At 46.5% G+C, this 17,727-nt stretch overlaps 1 protein-coding gene and 1 non-coding gene across 4 annotated transcripts; both read left to right on the top strand.

Moving 5' to 3' along the window:
- Positions 1 to 701: 701 nt before the first annotated feature.
- TEKT1 (tektin 1) lies at positions 702 to 17,371 on the top strand. Of its 3 annotated transcripts, none has more exons than XM_036835472.1 (8): positions 702 to 940; positions 2,455 to 2,661; positions 5,663 to 5,828; positions 7,954 to 8,082; positions 8,617 to 8,760; positions 10,901 to 11,123; positions 16,484 to 16,680; positions 17,115 to 17,371. In XM_036835472.1, the coding sequence occupies exons 2-8, from the start codon at positions 2,472 to 2,474 to the stop codon at positions 17,320 to 17,322; spliced, it is 1,257 nt and encodes a 418-aa protein (XP_036691367.1). In that variant the 5' UTR covers positions 702 to 940; positions 2,455 to 2,471; the 3' UTR covers positions 17,323 to 17,371. The 3 variants fall into 3 exon arrangements, with proteins under 3 accessions (XP_036691367.1, XP_036691369.1, XP_036691368.1); XM_036835474.1 differs by having other exon boundaries at positions 711 to 1,165; positions 17,115 to 17,322; XM_036835473.1 differs by having other exon boundaries at positions 711 to 1,217; positions 17,115 to 17,322.
- Positions 9,477 to 9,548, top strand: TRNAE-UUC. The gene has a single exon. It is a non-coding gene; the product is annotated as a tRNA-Glu (tRNA).
- Positions 17,372 to 17,727: the final 356 nt, after the last annotated feature.

Here is a 17,727-nt window from a genome sequence, read left to right as displayed (position 1 = left end):
ACGCTCAGGAGCCAGACCACCTTCTTCAGGTGTCCTTGGAATGCAGTGCTGGGGCAGGGACTCCGGTCCATTCCCGCCGGCTCGCCTTCCCTGAGTGGGAAACCCAGGCTCCACGCCCTGAATACCCATTGGTAGCCAAGACTGGCGACTCTCCCGCTGGTGTGCGGGTGGCGGGCGAGGCCACTTCGATCCTTAAATAGCCCCTTCTCTGAGGGACGGGGAATATGAATATGCAACACGAGCTCCTCCAGACGCCACTGGACATGCGGCCTGTTTAATATTCATGATGCCTCGTGGGCCCTCAGGACGCTAACAAAGGAATCGCGAGATGTTAGGGGGGCGGGCTCCACGAGGCAAAGCGTCCTCTGATTGGTTGTTCTTAGAGGGAGGTTGCCTTCGATTGGGGGGTGTGAAAGGTGGAGCTGTAAGTTTGGCATAGGGCGGGAGATTTGAATACCCATTTTCTGTGTTCCAGGCTGTGCGGAAGTGCTTTTTTTTTTACCAGCACTACAACCATAAAGAACATATTCCGAGCACTGTACTCTTAGTTTGGGAACTCCAATCCACTCATTTTCTAGATGGAGAAACTACTCCTGACTCCTAGCCCTGGGTTCAGCCACCGCCCCCGGCCGGAAGCTGAGGGGCGGGCCCAGGGTGCGAGACCCGGCCCCTCCTCCTACCTCCTCCTATTAATTACTCGTGGCCGGGGCAACCCCAGGAATCTCTTGCGGCTAACTCCATGCAGGGCCGGGCTTGTGGCTTAGTGGTCCCGGGACGGCCTGCGGCTGCGAGGGCCTGAAGGTCCAGCCCAACATCGCTGTACACCTGGGGAGTCCGAGACCCAGTGAGAGCAGTGCGGCCCGAGGTGGCCCAGCCCGCAGCAGGACCAACGCCAGTCGCAGGTCTCCTGACTCCCAGCTTGGTGTCCCGCGTCTTCGTGGTAGGTTGAGATGGCCGAGCATCTGGCCTGAGCGCTCCCAAGCCACATCCCTGTGTCCCCGGCGCTGGGGGACAACACAGAACTCGCGCCTGCTTAGAGCCTTCTAGGGAAAAAGCAGCTTCGCGGCAGACCCCGCCCCTTTTGCCCCGGTGACGCGTCTCCGGTTGCCATGGAGACTGCGCTGTTTACAGCCCAGTTCTGCAAGAAGCCGGAGCTCCGGTTGGGGTAAGGAGGCTCCCATCCCGAAGTTGTGTAGTAGTTCTTTGTGGCGCTGAGGGTAAGTAAGCCCCGGCCCTACACCACCAACCCTTAACTGCATCACACAGACCTACCCAATGCCTTGTGCCCATTGGTATCAGCCCGAATTTAGGTTTAGTTTCGACCTCAGCCCTAATTTCGATTTCTCTGGGAGCTACTCAGACTTATCCAGAAATCTTGGGTTAATTTTTGAGCCCCACACTCACACTTGGCCGAAGCCATAGGAGGGACTGGATTAGGAGACCCCATGTTGTCAGAGGGAGCCGGGTGGCCTGGGGCTCAGCCTGGTCAAGATCTGACTCCGGGTCCCTCCTTGTATGTTTGAAGGACTTCAGAGATCCAGAAGCCTTTAAGAGCAGGCGCTCAGATATATATTTTGGGTGAGGATGTGGGTGGGGGCAGTTTTTAGCCTTGTCTGAGGACGGCAGTTCTCACAGTCAGAGCTGTGTGCAGATGAGGTGGTGAAATGTTGGTCTTTCTGCTGCTGCTGGTCTCTGCCTGCTGCCTCCTCATGTGTTCCTCTTCTTGTTCTCTCCTTTTCTTTGTCCTGGGAAGGTTTTGTTTCTTTCATCTGCTGAACAGGCTCAATACCCAGTTGTCAGTTTACAGATGTCACAGTTGTTCTTTTTAAGAAAACATGTCTGGGTTCATCTGTTTGGCAATACGTACTAAAACTGAACACTGCCTTATGACCCAGCAATTCTAATGCGTTATAAAAATGCATGCATATGTTCACCAAAAAACACATTGTCTCTAAATGAGAATATTCATAGCATTCTCATAATAGTGCCAAACTGGAAGCCCAAATATCCATAAACAGTAGAAAAGAGACACAAATTTTGGTATAATCATACAATGGTATACTACACAGGAATGAGAATGAACAAACTACAAGTATATGAACAATACTGATAAATCTTACAAGCATAATGCTGAGCAAAAAAAAGTCAGATATAAAAGAGTACATAGTGATTCCATTTATATTAAGTTCAAAAATACCAAAACTAATTTATAGTGTTAAAAGTTGGAATAGTGGTTACTGTGTGGGTGAAGAATAGTGGTCAGAAAGAGGCGTGAGGTGCTGGTAATGCTTATTTCTTGATCTGGGTGCTGGCTGTCCAGAGGTTTTCATTTTGTGTACACATTATGATTTATGTACCTTTTGGTATGAATGTCACACTTTAATAAAAACTGACATTAAAAAAAGGACAACTTGCTTTCAATGAATCTAAAAAAAAAATTCTGCTTTTGATCAGGACTTTAGAAACCTCAAATGGCCAAACTACTACAACATCCACCCAAGTTCTTGCCCTCAGAGTGGCACATTGCTAACAAGAACCAATACCACAGAGCAGAGGCCCAAAGGTCCCGGTCCGAACGCCTGGTGGCAGAAAGCCAGAGGCTTGTGAATGAAATTGAAAAGACCACAAGAAAATCTCAAAGCGATGTGAACAAAAAACTAGGTAAGATAACACATTTGGTATATTTGTGAACATGTTTGGATGATACTGTTGAGGTATGGCGATACTGTCATTTGCATTTCATGTGCAGGAATGGCAATGTATTATCTTGAAATATTAGGGAGAAACGTGTATTCTCTGGGCTCTGTCTTTAAGTTCACTGCCCTAAGGTAGAGACATGGTAACCCAGTCTGATTTTCAGCCATTCATCAGACATTCTTTTACTGATTCGATACATATCTGTTGAGCATCTAAGAGCATCTATGGACAAAGCCCTGGGAATATCACAGAGGATGATCAGAGCCTCAGTTTTTGAGGGGCTCCTGGATTGAGGAGGAGAAAGATAGAAAAATGAATAATCAAAGTATAACTAGATAGGAGCTGGGGGAAGGGGTACAGAAGTGAGGGTGGAGTCTGCCCTGGAGAATTGGGAAAGACCTCCTAGAGAGGAACATTTGAGCTGAATCTTAAAGAAAGAGTAACGCTCTCTTGACAATCCCATTCCTACGAACACAATGTAAAAGGTGGTGCCCTTAAATAAGCAAAACAAGAATAAAAATAAGATGAAACAAACAAAAGTCCCAAATGCCAAAAAGTGATAAACCAGAGGTCACAAACTCAACAGTCTATCAGAGTTGGGCAGGTAACATAAGGGTTTGAATAAGACCCCTAAGACAATAGGGAGTGGTGGGGACTGAGGGTGCCTGGAGAACATGTGCTCCATCAATTTCAACCCATTTTTTCCCAAGAAAGAATATGGGCCCAGTGTTGCCGAGTTCCTTGATTTTTTTTTTTTTTTTTTTTTTAGAAAATCTGGAAAGCTGGAATTTTACCCACGTTTTAAATGCTAGCAATTGATTTGATATATTTATAACACTGGGCAGGATGAACAAACACACCTATAAACAAAGCCTGGTCTAATATTTATAACACAGGGCAGGATGAACAAACACATCTATAAACAAAACCTGGTCTAAGGGCTGCTAGTTTTCAACCTCCCATAAACCAAAACTTCATTCAGGCCTGCAGGGTTAAATGTTAGGCTTCTCCTGATGGGTTGATGCTTACTCCTGACACCAGCCTATAGGTAGACCTGATCACACTAGACAGTAAAGCATTCTGGTTGACAAGCCGTGTCCCTGCAGACAGAGCTCCCAGTTAGTATTTTAGCATTTTATTCTCAAATATGATCAGATGAGGATCACCAAACATGTGAGGGAAGGTTCTAAAATGGCAAACACTGAAACAAACAAAACTAAAGAAAGTACACAGAGCAAAAGAAAAAAATAACACTATAAGATCCTCAGGGAATTTAGAAAAGACATTGCATCTATGGAACAAGAAGACTCTTAAAAAAGAGAACATTCAGAGAACAAGAAAGTGTTCTTGGAAATTAAAAATATGAGAGCAGAATATTTTTTTAAGTCAAAAGAAGGGTTGAAAGATAGAGTTGAAGTATCTCCAGAAAGTAGAAAAAAAAGACAAAGAGATAGATAGAAAACAAGAGAGAAAAGACAAGAAAATTAGAGGATCCATCTGGGAGGCTCAATACCTATAGGAATTCCAAACCCTCCTACACTGTTGGCAAGAATGTAAATTGGTACAGCCACTATGGAGAACAGTATGGAAGTTCCTCAAAAAACTAAAAATAGAACTACCATATGATCCAGCAATCCCACTCCTGGGGATATATCTGGAGAAAACCATAATCTGAAAGGATATATGCATCCCAGTGTTCATTGCAGCACTATTTACAATAGCCAGGACATGGAAGCAACCTAGATGTCCATTGACAGATGAATGGATAAAGAAGATGTGGTACATATATACAATGGAATATTACTCAGCCATAAAAAAGAATGAAATAATGCCATTTGCAGCAACATGGGTGGACCTAGAGATTGTCATATTGAGTGAAGTAAGTCAGACACAGAAAGACAAATTATCGTATGATATCACTTATATGTGGAATCTAACAAATGAACTTAGTTACAAAACAGAAGTAGAGTCACAGATGTAGAAAACAAACTTATGGTTACCAGGGGATAAGGAGGGGAGGGATAAATTGGGAGATTGGAACTGACATATACACACTACTTTATATAAAATAGATAACTAATAAGAACCTGCTGTGTAGCACAGGGAACTCTACTCAGTACTCTGTAATGGCCTATATGGGAAAAGAATCTAAAAAAAGAGTGGATATATGTATATGTATAACTGATTCAGACCTGAAACTAACACAACATTGTAAATCAACTATACTCCAATAAACATTTTTTAAAAAGTTGTATAAGAAAGTAAATTTATCATAGTATCATGATATCATGGTTTGGGTGTAAATAATATTTACATACCTACAATAACATAAACAAACATTAAATTAATATTTAACAACATGGTGACACAGCTATATTGGGAAGATTGAAAGATCAGAAGTGTGTTGTATAAGTCGTATAAGAGCAAACTCTTATCTTTCATCATAGGAAATCAATAGGTAATCTTAAAACTGATAATGAATAAATAGCAATGTAAGCAAATGCCAGAAGAAATACTAAAAGTGTTTAAAAAGCGGTTGCTTCCAGAAAGTGGGAGTGGGTACGGATGGGTCAGAGAATTGTAATACTTGTAAAACTATTTGACTTTCCAAACAATATACATTTGTGTCTTTGACAAAATTAAAAGTTATTAAAAACAGTGGGCTTTGAAGAATTAGAGTCAATGAGTGTAGAATGGTCTTTGGATTAATTTGATGTTGAATGTAAGAAGAAATATATTCTTATTTCCTTCCTTCCCTCCCTCCCTCCCTCCTTCCTTCCTTCCTTCCTTCCTTCCTTCCTTCTTTCTAATAAACTCAGAGATGTAAAGATGCCCCAAGTAGCACAACTCTAAGAAGAAAAGAAAGTATCTTGGGTAGGTTTACAATAGTCTTCAAGTTTCTAATCTAAGAGTTGGCTACATTGGGAATAGATTAATCCTGGTGTGACTTCTCTGTGTGCTTCAGAGCAGAGGCTTGAGGAAGTCAGGTTCTGGAAGAAGGAGTTAGATGGCAAACTTGAGCAGCTGGTGCATGCGACCGAAAATCTACTCATCTATCAGACCAGACTGGAGAAAGCCCTGGAGAGCTTTAAAGAGCCCTTGCACATCACTGAGAAGTGTCTGGAATACAGGTAGGAGGGAAGGTTCCTCTAATGAATCATCTGTTGTAAGAAATGAATTGCGAAGAGGTAAAAGCTGACTGTGCTAGGTGATGGGTTAGAATGAGACAAATGAGCATGTGTTCTTTTAGAGCCTGAAATTATCTCAGCATGCCCAGGGTGCTGGGCAGTGGAAGGAGCACTGGACTTGGCTCATGTCTAAACTCTGCTCTTGACTAACTTAAATATAAGTTAGGACTAGGTTTGGCAGTGGGTAATCAGAAAAGGGCAAAATAACATTGAACTTAGATCATTTCTTTCTCTCTCACGTTTAAGGAGTCTGGAGATAGTTCAGGGTTGGCATGGTGTGCCACAGTGTCAGGCTTCCAGGCCTTTTCTATCATGTTGCTCCACTATCTTGTTGCTCCATGTGCGTGGTTTTTACTCCCAAGGTTACCTCGTGATTCACGATGGCAGCTGGAGCTCCAGTCATTATGTCTACATGCCAACAAGTAGGAATAATAAGGGTTTGGCATTCACCGTTTCTGCTTGTATCCCGTTGACCAGAGCTTAGTCCATGGCCACACCAATAGAAACTGGGAAATGGTGGTCTTTATTTTGGGCAGGCAGAGCAGATACAGTTACTAGAGGACAAGTCTGCTCCTATACGCAGAGCCACATGGAAGCACTTTGTAATCCAGAGAGCACTGTGCAAACATACCTTTTTACTATAATTTCCCTCCTGTAAGTCCTATGAGTAGGATGATCCTCTCTGCTCTGGGGTGATGCTGATTTGCAGACCTGAGGCCTGTCACAGCCCTAGGGGGAGCACCCTTCTGCCAGCAGAGGCCCCTCCAACCGAGTGCATCCTCCTTGCTGGCTATTGAGTGAACCCTCCCAAATGCAGATCTTTCCAGGTCACTCCATGCTTAGAATCCTTTCATTACAATCCTTTGCCCTAGTACCTTCAAAATAAAGTTCAAACTTCTTAGCTTCAAAAGCAAGGTCCATCATGGTTGGGGCCCCAGTGACCCCTCCAGGGCCATATCTCATCCCCAACAGTGGGATGTACTTAGGGGTGCTGAGCTGCTTGCAGTTTCCCAAATGCACTGTGATTCTGTCCACACTCTTCCTCCTTCCCAGAAAACTCTGTTACCTCTGTGAGCTTAGCCAGGACCCCCTCTGCAGCAACCAGGCAGCAACCTCCCAGCCAGATTTAGAGAGTTTGTGAGGCAAAGGGAAGTAGCAGGTGATCAAAGAGGCCAACATCCAGTTGGCTCAAGTCTACACCTAAGGGAAACTAGGATGTAGAGGACATACATGGATTGAGCACATGCTCCTCTGTGGCAGGTACCGTGCTATCTGCTTTCTTATCTCCTTTGTCCCTTGCCACAACCCTAGGAAGTACTAATAGTTATCCCCATTTCACAGATGAGGAAACGAAGGCACAGATAAGTTATACAGCGTGCCTGAGGTCACACAGCTGGTGAGTGGAGACTTCCTCCCTAGCACTGTCATGCAGGTGGAAAAGAATAAACTATCAGACAGTGACTGATCAATTTTGGGAGTAAGTGGTTAAAAACATGAGTAATGCCCAGTTAGTTCTGTGACATGGGGTGAGTTACGTAATCTCTCTGAAACTCAGTTTCCTCACCTGTACTTGAGAGGTTACGTGAGAAGGAATATCCACATGAAAAGCTCAGCACAATGCTTGTCTCGTAGTAAGTGCTCAGTGGTGGGGGTACTATTAATTTTGGCATTATTATGACTATTACTACTGTTACTATAAAGCATCTTTTTGGATTCAATCCTTGTCAGAGGACTAGGATCAAGGAAGGAAACATATGTCTTTAAAATTCTAAGTCAGAAGACAGTGTTCCCAATAAACAGGTAAAAAGTAAAAGGCTTCAGAACCGATGGCCAAATTGAGGCCAAAAAGTCCAGCTGGCATTTTTCAGACCAAGTAACCAGTCACCGATTAATTTTTCCTCATTACGTTTTGGATATTTTGAAGTCGCATAGACACCAACTAATGTACATCCCCCATCACATCATCCAGATGGATTTGGTCCAGTTGTCCCGACAGTTTTAAAAGTCAGCAGATTTTGAGTTGCCTTCCTCCGCGCGTGGGATGACCGTCCACCTTTCTCTCGGTCAGGGAGAAGCGAGTTGGCGTTGACTTGGTCCACGATGAGGTGGAGCAGGAGCTGATCAAGGAGGCCGAGATCATCCGGGGGGTGACGGCCCTGCTGACCCGCACCCTGGAGGAGACGTCCGAGCAGATCAGGTATGGCCGTGTGGGGCCTGCCCTCACATCTCCACTGGGCGTTATCTAGAAAAGGTGGTGCCCACCAAGGCCGTGCTCCATGGCCCAGAAAGAATGGGATTTAATACCCTACAAGCACTTTCCATGCTCCAGGGTGGCCCGGGAACACTCAGAATGAGACCAGGACAACCTCTCACACATGACAGTCACCCTCTGGTGGCGGGGTTGGGGTGCGGCCAGATTTCACCCCTGATTGTAAACTGGAGGACACTGGAGCTGACCTCTCACAAACAGGATGCCACAGTGGTGACATCCGAGAATGTCACATTTGGAGGGAAGATCTTGAAGTCCTGGCTTGGATACATTAATTTGTCACCGAGTGTCTAATGGCGTGTGTGTGTGCGTGTGTGTGTGTGTTGTGGGGATGGGAAGGTGGGAGGAAGTGTCGCCATATTGCACTAGACTGGATTCATTTTCCATGGTCTCCCAAGAACCTGGTATAGGTGCCACCTAGGCATTCCAGAGGGAGAAACCCAGTTTACCTTCTCCCTTCAGGCTGAACCGCTCTGCCAAGTACAGTCTTGAAAAGGACTTGAGGGACAAGTTTACAGCCCTGACCATTGATGATATCTGCTTCTCACTCAACAACAACTCGCCAAACATCAAATATTCTGAGAACGTCGTGAGGGTTGAACCAAAGTGAGTGGGTCCCTGCTGGCCTGGCCCTGCTGTCCTCCTCCCTGCTGTGTGTCATCCTAGTGCTTCTCAGAGAGGCAGGCAGGACCTAGCACATCATCCTGAATGCAGGCTGAGAGCTGGGAAGAGGCAGGCTTGGGGCAAAGGCAGGCGCTGAGCAGTGAGTACCCTGACACAGGACCCAGAGGCGCCTCGGTCCTCCGGGTTGCCCCCACTTTAAGAAAGTCTGATATAAAAAAAAATTTTGGCGGGGGGCCATACCATGCAGCATGCAGGATCTTAGTTCCCCGACCAGAGTTTGAACCCACGCCCCCTGCAGTGGAAGCGCGGAGTCTTAACCACTGGACCGCCAGGGAAGTCTCTGATATAAAATCTTTAAACCTTTCAAATTTATTCATTTACCTATTTGCATTTTTAACAAGTAAAAGAATTTAAAAATGTAGAAAGGGCAAGTTAATAATTTCCCCATATCTACTCCTTTCTATCATTACACTCCCCGAGATAACCAGTGTTATCTGTATGTTCTTACAAACATATGTACACACTCACCTACACAAATAAATTTTGTTTCTTTACAAAAATGGGATTGTACCATGTACCTTTTCTGTAACATCTATCTTACATTTTTCAAGTAACATTACATCACAGACCTAACTCATTCTAATTTTTAAAACGTTCTTTTTGAAGTAAAACATACATATAGAAAACTGCACAGGAGTTCCCTGGTGGTCCAGTGGTTAGGACTTGGCACTTTCACTGCCAGGGCCCGGGTTCAATCCCTGGTTGGGGAACTAAGATCCCACAAGCCATGCGGTGCAGCCAAAAACAAAGAAAGAAAAGAAAAACGCACAAATAATAGTAAACAGTTTAATGAATTATCATTGTTTTAGTTATCTTTTGCTGTATAACAAGGTACCCCAAAACTTAGCAGCTTAAAAACAATAACCATGTGTCATCTCCCAGCTTCTGTGGGTCAGGAACCCAGGCATGGCTCAGCTGGGCGCCTCTGGCTCACATCTTATGAGGTTGTAGCCAAGGGGTCTGCTGAGGCTGCAGTCTCATCTGAAGGCACAACCGTGGTGGGGGGGGACCCACTTCTGAGCCGACTCGTGTGGTCATGACAGGCCTTGCCACCCGAGCCGCTCCACGGAGCTGTCCCAGGACGTGGCAGCTGGCTTCTCCCACAGCGAGTGATCCAAAAGGAAGCAAGAGAGAGAGGGCAGCCGAGACAGAAGCCACAATTTTCTTTCAACCTAATCCTAGAAATAACCTCTCATTATGTTTATTCATGAGAGATGAGTCAATGAGTTCATCCCACAACTCAAGGGGAGGGGACTATACAAAGGTGTGAATACCAGGAGACACAGGGGGTCATTGGGGACCATCTCAGAGGCTGCCTCTAGTCACACAGCAAACAATCTCCATGTAACCACCAACCAGGCCAAGAAATAAAACATTACCACCAACACCAGAACCTCCACCCTGTCCCCTCTTGATCAACACCTCCTCTTTCCTCCCCAAAGAGAACCACATTCCTGAGTTCTAATAGGTTTGTTGTGCCTACTTTTGCATTTATTAAATAGCATCATGTACTATGTATCTCGTGTGTCCCTTTCCTTCCAGTCAACATTATTTTGAGATTCCTCAAGTGTTATATAAAGCAGTTCCTTGTCAAACTAGCAATTTATTCATTTCTTTATAGCATTCCAGTATGGACTCACATTCTCCTATTTTATTCAGTGTGTTGTAATCTGTTACTATTATAATTTACTTTGATACTTAAATTGTCTCTACCTATGTGATCTTGACGAAGTTACTCCATCTTTCTGAGCCTCAGTTTTCCTCATCTGTCAAATGGGGGTATGAAAGTTAGCTCACTAGGCCATCGTGAGGATTAAATGAGAGGATGTCTGTAAAGTGCCAGCCCAGAGCCTGGCACAGAGTAAGTAGGTTTCCCCAAAGTGACAGTTATTGCCACTGACAGACCACCATTCGCTCTGCCTAGAGATGGGGAAACGTTCTAGGTGCTTCTGATGGTGGAGGGAGGCTTAACTTCCTGTGGGTTTCCAGTAGCTTGTCCTACCCCCATACCCACACATCCAGCCCAAATATGCTATGAGTGAATGCATGGGTCCTGTTTCAGCTCTGTGAGTCTGGAAGACTGGTTGGACTTCTCCAACACCAACGTGGAGAAGGCCGACAAGCAGAGGAACAACTCTCTGACGCTGAAGGCCCTCGTGGACCGAATCTTGTCCCAGACGGCCAACGACCTAAGCAGGCAACGTGACGTGGTGGACACCGCATTCAGGAATGGGCTGAAGGAGACCAAGGACGCCAGGGACAAGCTGGCTGTTCATCTGGCCAAGGTGAGCTCCCCGGGGGGACCATGGAAGAGCACCTTCAGAAGGTTTCACCCTGTAAACCTAGAATGGCCTTCAGGGCTTGTGATCCTGTGTACTAAGGAGTAGAGGTCACTCAGCTCTCTCCATCTTAGCAGCAGGCTTTGGGCTTTGGGGGACTGGAGCGGGCCTTGGCCCCGCTCTAGGCCTCCTTTCTTACTCATCGCTGCAAACAACAGGCTGTCTCCCCTCTCTGGGCCTTAGTTCGTCCTTCTGTGGAGCATAGAGATGTACCGTATGCTCTTATACGTTCTTTTTTTTAAAAAAAAAAGATTTATTTTTATTTATTTATATTGGCTGCTCCAGGTCTTAGTAGCGTCAGACGGGATCTTTGTTGCGGTGTGCATGATCTTTTAGTCGCAGCATGCGGACTTAGTTGCGGCACGCGGATTCTTCGTTGCAGCATGCGGATTCTTAGTTGCAGCATGCATGTGGGATCTAGTTCCCCGACCAGGGATCGAACCCGGGCCCCCCTGCATTGGGAGTGCAGAGTCTTACCCCCTGGACCACCAGGGAAGTCCCTTATACGTTCTTTATGACTCTGAAGTTCCGTGAGTTGAGTGCAACCGATTTCTCCAAACCCAGATGCAACTCTGGGATTCTGGCTTGTTGTCTGGTTATCCAGCCGTTTGCTGGTAAACTGGCTCCCGGAGGAGAAAAAAGCCCCTGATTTATAGAATTTGCAGATTTCTGTGGTGTAAATTCTTCCACCATGGTCAGTTTCAAGTTACCCATTTAACACAGGTCTGGCAGAATTCCTGAATGTTTAACAATTGGAGCCCAATAAGCCGACTCTGGCCCATGTCCCTCACCAGCAAGGACCGCTGGGTCCTGAGCATATGGGACCATCCCGCAGGCTAAGCTCAGGGACAGTGGGTAGAGTCCAGTGGAACAAGGGCTGAATTTGGACTGAGGACCTGTGGGCCCACATTCCAGTCCTGCAACAGACCAGCTGAGTGACTTAAGCAGACGCCTCAAGCTCTCTGAGCCTTCCGCCTCACCTGTAACACTGGGACAGCTACAGCTACCTGACGTGGCCACTGCTGGCCCACTCCTTGCTTTTCACTGATGGTGAGGCAGCCATGGAGAGCGGAAGGGACCCCAGGTGGCAGGTGCATCACTGGCAGCCTGGGACTAGAGCCCAGGCCTGCTCAGCTACCGAAACCTTGTCCTTCTGCTGCATTCCTCCCTTGCCTTCCATGGACCCAGAGTCTAATTGTAAGAAAAGATTTATCTCTGTGATGAGCAGGGCAAACCAGAATGCCATCAAAAGTTATACTGCAACAGTCCGCAAAACGACAGGTAGAAGAGCCTTGTGGGTAAGCGTGTAGAGCCTGGAGCCAGACAGCCTGGGTTCGAAATGGGGCTTCAACACTTGCTGTGTGATCTTGGGGAGGCTACTTAATGTTTTGTGTTCTTTTATGAGATGGTCAGTCACGTGCAGCCATAAGGAGACAGGGGGCTCAGGAAAAAACAAAGTTTATATTGTATTCACAGGTCCTAGAGACAGGAGGCAGGGCTCCCCACGCAGGGCCACATGGAGAACACACTAGTGTGGTCAGGCGGCAGACGACAGGAGCAAGGGGAAGGTGGAGGCCACGGCCTTTATTGGGGTTTCCTCAGGACGGGCCAGGCAGGGCAGCGGGAGCACTTTAGGATCAGCTAGTGTGAATAACCTCAGTGGGCTTTGGACTATGGAGTGGTCCCCAGTTGCCTGGCACCCGGCCCTGGGATGACTGAGGCAGAGGAAGATGGCCTCCTTGGCTGAAAGGGCAGAGAGAGGAGGGAGGGCTCTGGGCTTGCAGATCCAAGGCCTGCTCAGGCTGGTCCTTTGCCGTCTCCAAGAATCGAAGAGCCCAGGGAGGGGCAGTTTCTCCCAGCCAGAAAGGTTTTTTATGATGTCAGAACATCAAAATGCATAGAAAATTTAAAACATTATAATACACTTAAGCTGCCTGTTCCTGGGACTTCCCTGGCAGTCCAGTGGTTAAGACTCCGCACTTCCACTGCAGGGGGCACAGGCTCAATCCCTGGTTGGGGAACTAAGATTCTGCATGCACATGCCATGCTGTGCAGCCAAAACAAAAAAAAAGCTCCCTGTTCCTTGGTTTCCTCATTGATAAAATAGGGACAGCAACAGTACTCACCTCCCAGAGTGGGTTAGGGTAAAATTAGACAACCCAAATAAAGTATTTAGAACAATGCCTGGCACATACCGATTTTATACACACGCACATATATATACATACATTTACATAGTTTATACATATAATCAATATAATAGATAATCAATAAAAATTGGCTGCTGCTGCAGCTAATAATAGGAACAACAACAACAATAATAGTAATAATGATAAACGTAGCCAAAGACTAGTCAAGAGGCTTCCTGGTGGAGTAAGAACTTAGTCCAGGCCTTGAAAGATGGATCTGAGATAGGAAGGCAGCGGGGAGGAGGGTCCACCATAAGAGAAGAGGCAAGAAGCTGGGCTTTGCAGAGGCCTGTGAGAAGCCCCGTCCTGCCGGGGGAGATCCTGCAGGAGCTGGGAGCTGTGTGGCTGAGGCCTTGGCAGCAACATCTGAAATGAGCATCCAGGGACTCACCTGGTGGTCCAGTGGGTGCGACTCCACACTCCCAATGAGGAGGCCTGGGTTCAATCCCTGGTCAGGGAACTAGGTCCCACACGCATGCTGCAGCTATGAGCCCGCATGCCGCAACGAAGATCCCACGTGCCATAGCCAAAAATAAATAAACAAATAAATAAATGTTTTTTAAAAGTAAAATAAAATGAGCATCCAAAATGGTCTGGACAGGCTCGAATGATGGACTAAAACATATCAGGTGAGATTCCCTGCCCCCACCTGGAGATACCAACCTAGGCTCTATGAGAAAAGGCTCCAGCTGGTTATCACCTGGCTAGAAGCCTCCGTGGCCATGAAGAGGCTCAGCAAACGGAGGCAACGGCCTCCAAATTAAAGGGTAGGGACAGGCTTCCCTGGTGGCGCAGTGGTTAAGAATCCTCCTGCCAATGCAGGCGACACGGGTTCAAGCCCTGGCCCGGGAAGATCCCACATGCCGTGGAGCAACTAAGCCCATGTGCCACAACTACTGAGCCCGCGAGCCACAACCAGTGAGCCCGCAAGCCACAACTACTGAGCCCACGTGCCACAACTACTGAAGCCCATGCGCCTAGAGCCCGTGCTCTGCAACAAGAGAAGTCACGACAATGAGAAGTCCACGCACTGCAATGCAGAGTAGCCCCCGCTCGCCACAACTAGAGAAAGCCCGTGCACAGCAATGAAGACCCAACACAGCCAAAAATAAAAACAAATAAATAAACAAATTTATAAAGAAAAAAAGAAAAAAGAAACATTAAGAAAACCAGATGTAATGTGTGGACCTCATTCGAATTCTAATTTAAACATACCAACTCTTACCGAAATAAAAAAAAGGACACTGAGGGAAATTTGAACACTAGATTTTAGATAATAATAAAGAATCTTTCTTTCATTTGTGTGTGATAAAAAATATTGTCGTTATGTTAAAAGAAAAAAAAAGAGTCCTTATAACTTAGAAACATACTCAAGTATTTAAGACTGAAATGATATAATATCTGGGAGTTCCTTTAAAATAAATAAGCTGATGGCAGGGGTGCATAGAGGGCATTATAGATGAAACAAGATTGGCCGTGTATTGATCATTGCTTAAATGGATGCTGGGTCCATGAGGTTCATTACACTACCCACCTTCATGTATGTTTGGAAATTCCCATGATGAGAAGTTTAAAAATAAAAAAAACTTAAGGAAGAAATAAAATTTTAAACTAGTGAAATATTAATCTGAAAACCCGAGTAGCTTCAAAGGAATCTTTTCTTTGCACAAAGCCACCATCAAAGAAACCAACAAAACTCAGATTAAATTGCTCACCCTTTCTTCGGGCTTCTAGGGGGCAGAACTGGTACTGAAACAGAGAAGGACCCTATGGTCCTTGCTCCCCTCCCCCCATGTCCTCAGCCTGCCATCTGTCTGTGGAAAAACTTCAGCCAAAGAATAAGTTTAATCAGAGAAGTGAGAAAATACAGAAACAAAGGAAAACAGTCAAAGGAGACCAAGTAATAATAGTTTAGTCATTAAGCATAGTCAAGGACCTTTAGTTCCTCCTCAAGGGCTATAGATGATATTCTGAGCCGTATCCTGTGAGCTGTCTTATAGGTACTGAAACCCCCAGCAGGTGGAAGAAGTTAACTACATGGTGACCAGACTGTAGCCATGACATAAACTGCCACAATTCTGAGAATTGGTCTCAAGGAAATGGGAACAAACCGACACTGGAACTGAAGATTAATTGTACTTAAAACAATCAAGATGACGCTGGTCAGACCACCGATGACCAATACCAAGGTGACTGTCAGAGGTGACTGTGCTGTTTCTGCATGTAGCACCCTCCCTCCATCTATAAAAGCTCTTGCCCACTGATTGTCCGGTTGTGCTGGGGAGTTGGCCTTTGGACAGGCGTCTGCCCTCCCCGCCCGCCCTCCTGGTTGCCAGCATCCAAAATAAAGCAAACTTTCCTTTCCACCAACCTGGCCTCTTTGATGGTTTTTGAGTGGCGAGTAGCCGGACCCCACCTTCAGTTACAGTACTAGTGGGTGGATTGGTAAGGAAATAGGCAGCATTCCACTCATGATACAGAGGTACTTTATACCAAGGTAAATGGGCAGGCTTCAGCCTTTGCTGAGGGAATCTACATATTTGGGAAGGAGAAGAGGCAACAGTGGCCACTCGTGCCCATTCCATCTGTGAGGTTCTAAGGTTGGGTGAGTTACCTTGCCCATGAGCAATCACTGCTGTAGTGAAGAGGGATCAGACTCTTTCTGGGATCCTGCTTGGGTAGATATCAGAGGTGCCCTCTTCCTAACCTCCTAAGAGCATCTGCTGTTGAGGTTTTTTTTTTGTTTTTTTGGTTTTTTTAATAAATTTATTTATTTTATTTATTGTTTTTGTCTGCATTGGGTCTTCGTTGCTTCACATGGGCTTTTCTCTGATTATGGAGAGCGGGGGCTACTCTTCGTTGTGGTGCGTGGGCTTCAGTAGTTGTGGCACACGGGCTCAGTAGTTGTGGCTCGCGGGCTCTAGAGCGCAGGCTCAGTAGCTGTGGCACCTGGGCTTAGTTGCTCCGCGGCATGTGGGATCTTCCCGGACCAGGGCTCGAACCCGTGTCCCCTGCATTGGCAGGTGGATTCTTAACCACTGCGCCACCAGGGAAGTCCCTGCTGTTGAGTTCTGAGGAACACACCCCGGCCTCACCTCCTCTAATCCTTTCTGTAAGGTCATGGAAGAGATTGCCTCCCAGGAGAAAAATATCACAGTTCTCGAAAAAGCCATCCTTGACCAAGAAGGACCTGCCAAGGTGGCTCATACACGCCTGGAGACCAGGACACATCGGCCTAACGTGGAGCTGTGTCGCGACGTTGCACAGTACAGGCTGATCAAGGAGGTCGATGAGATCACCCACAACGTCGCAAGGTAGGCGCAGGGCTACTGGGGCTCCGTTTACACCTGGATTGTGAGCAGGGTTAGGCGATGTCATCGTGGGTGACGCCAGGTGGGCATAAAGACCTTTGCACCTTTCGTGTTTGAGGGGTTCTTTTCCAGAGGGCAGTCTCTCCTAACTCCCGCCAATTGCTGCCATGCAGGGAATGCATCCCGATGTTTACATTTTTCTGAAGTCCAGCTCCAGATGTTTAGGTAAAATCTACAGTTTTAAACGTTGGCAGTTCATGGGTTTGTCTGCCTTGTGAACATGGCCCAGGGCCACCAATTTGAAATCTCTGTCTTAAGGAGGAGAAAGGAGGAAGACACATCAATTTGGATCCTGCACTGAATATATGAATACATTTTTCCCCCTGAAATAGTGATGTAGAGCCATAAATTATTCCCTAATGTTCTTCCTCTTCTAGATTAAAGGAAACATTAGCCCAAGCTCAAGTAGAGCTGCAAGGCCTGAATCGCAGGCAGCTCGCCCTGCAGGAGGAGATCCAAGTCAAAGAGAACACCATCTACATCGATGAAGTGCTGTGTACGCATATTAGGAAGTCCATCCCTCCAAGGGATGGGGATGACCACGGGGAGTGGGCCGGGGGCCTTCAACCGGACACTGTCTGCTGAAAGTAGGATTCTCATTAAGCCATTCTCATTAAACAGAGTCATAAAACCGTAGAACAGAACTCTCATTTCAGGTGGGCAGAACTTCCAGTCAGCCCACCAAAGAGTCTTGGCTGGGGTTCCAGGCCTGCTCGGGGCCTGAGATTTGGGTGCAAAGCTCTATTCTGCTGCTGCTAGTGGTGCTGTGGTTGAGGCCAGTGTCCTCTTCTTGGCCTGAGGGTCCCCTTGGTTTAGTGGCCACAGTCCTGCCAGCAGGCCCCTCCTGGGCCTATACCATGCACTAAGGAGATCTGCAGCTGCAGACTCCAAACCACTGGTCTCTGGGCACCTCCTCTGTGTCTCAGCTGTCCCTGTCCCCAGAGAGCCTCATACAAGAAGCTGCTTCCAAACTGGGAGGTTCCACATCTG

The sequence above is a fragment of the Balaenoptera musculus genome, chromosome 20 (genome assembly GCF_009873245.2).
Source record: "Balaenoptera musculus isolate JJ_BM4_2016_0621 chromosome 20, mBalMus1.pri.v3, whole genome shotgun sequence".
Taxonomy (NCBI): Eukaryota; Metazoa; Chordata; class Mammalia; order Artiodactyla; family Balaenopteridae; genus Balaenoptera; species Balaenoptera musculus.
This window is presented reverse-complemented; position numbering and strand designations above follow the sequence as displayed.

What these genes read in the sequence shown, in the direction of transcription:
- TEKT1 (XM_036835472.1), top strand. Translation starts at nt 2,472, where the DNA reads ATGGCCAAACTACTACAACATCCACCCAAGTTCTTGCCCTCAGAGTGG. An exon ending in GAGACGTCCGAGCAGATCAG is followed by an intron (nt 8,083 to 8,616) that starts GTATGGCCGTGT and finishes TTCTCCCTTCAG; the next exon opens with GCTGAACCGCTCTGCCAAGT. An exon ending in TGGCTGTTCATCTGGCCAAG is followed by an intron (nt 11,124 to 16,483) that starts GTGAGCTCCCCG and finishes CCTTTCTGTAAG; the next exon opens with GTCATGGAAGAGATTGCCTC.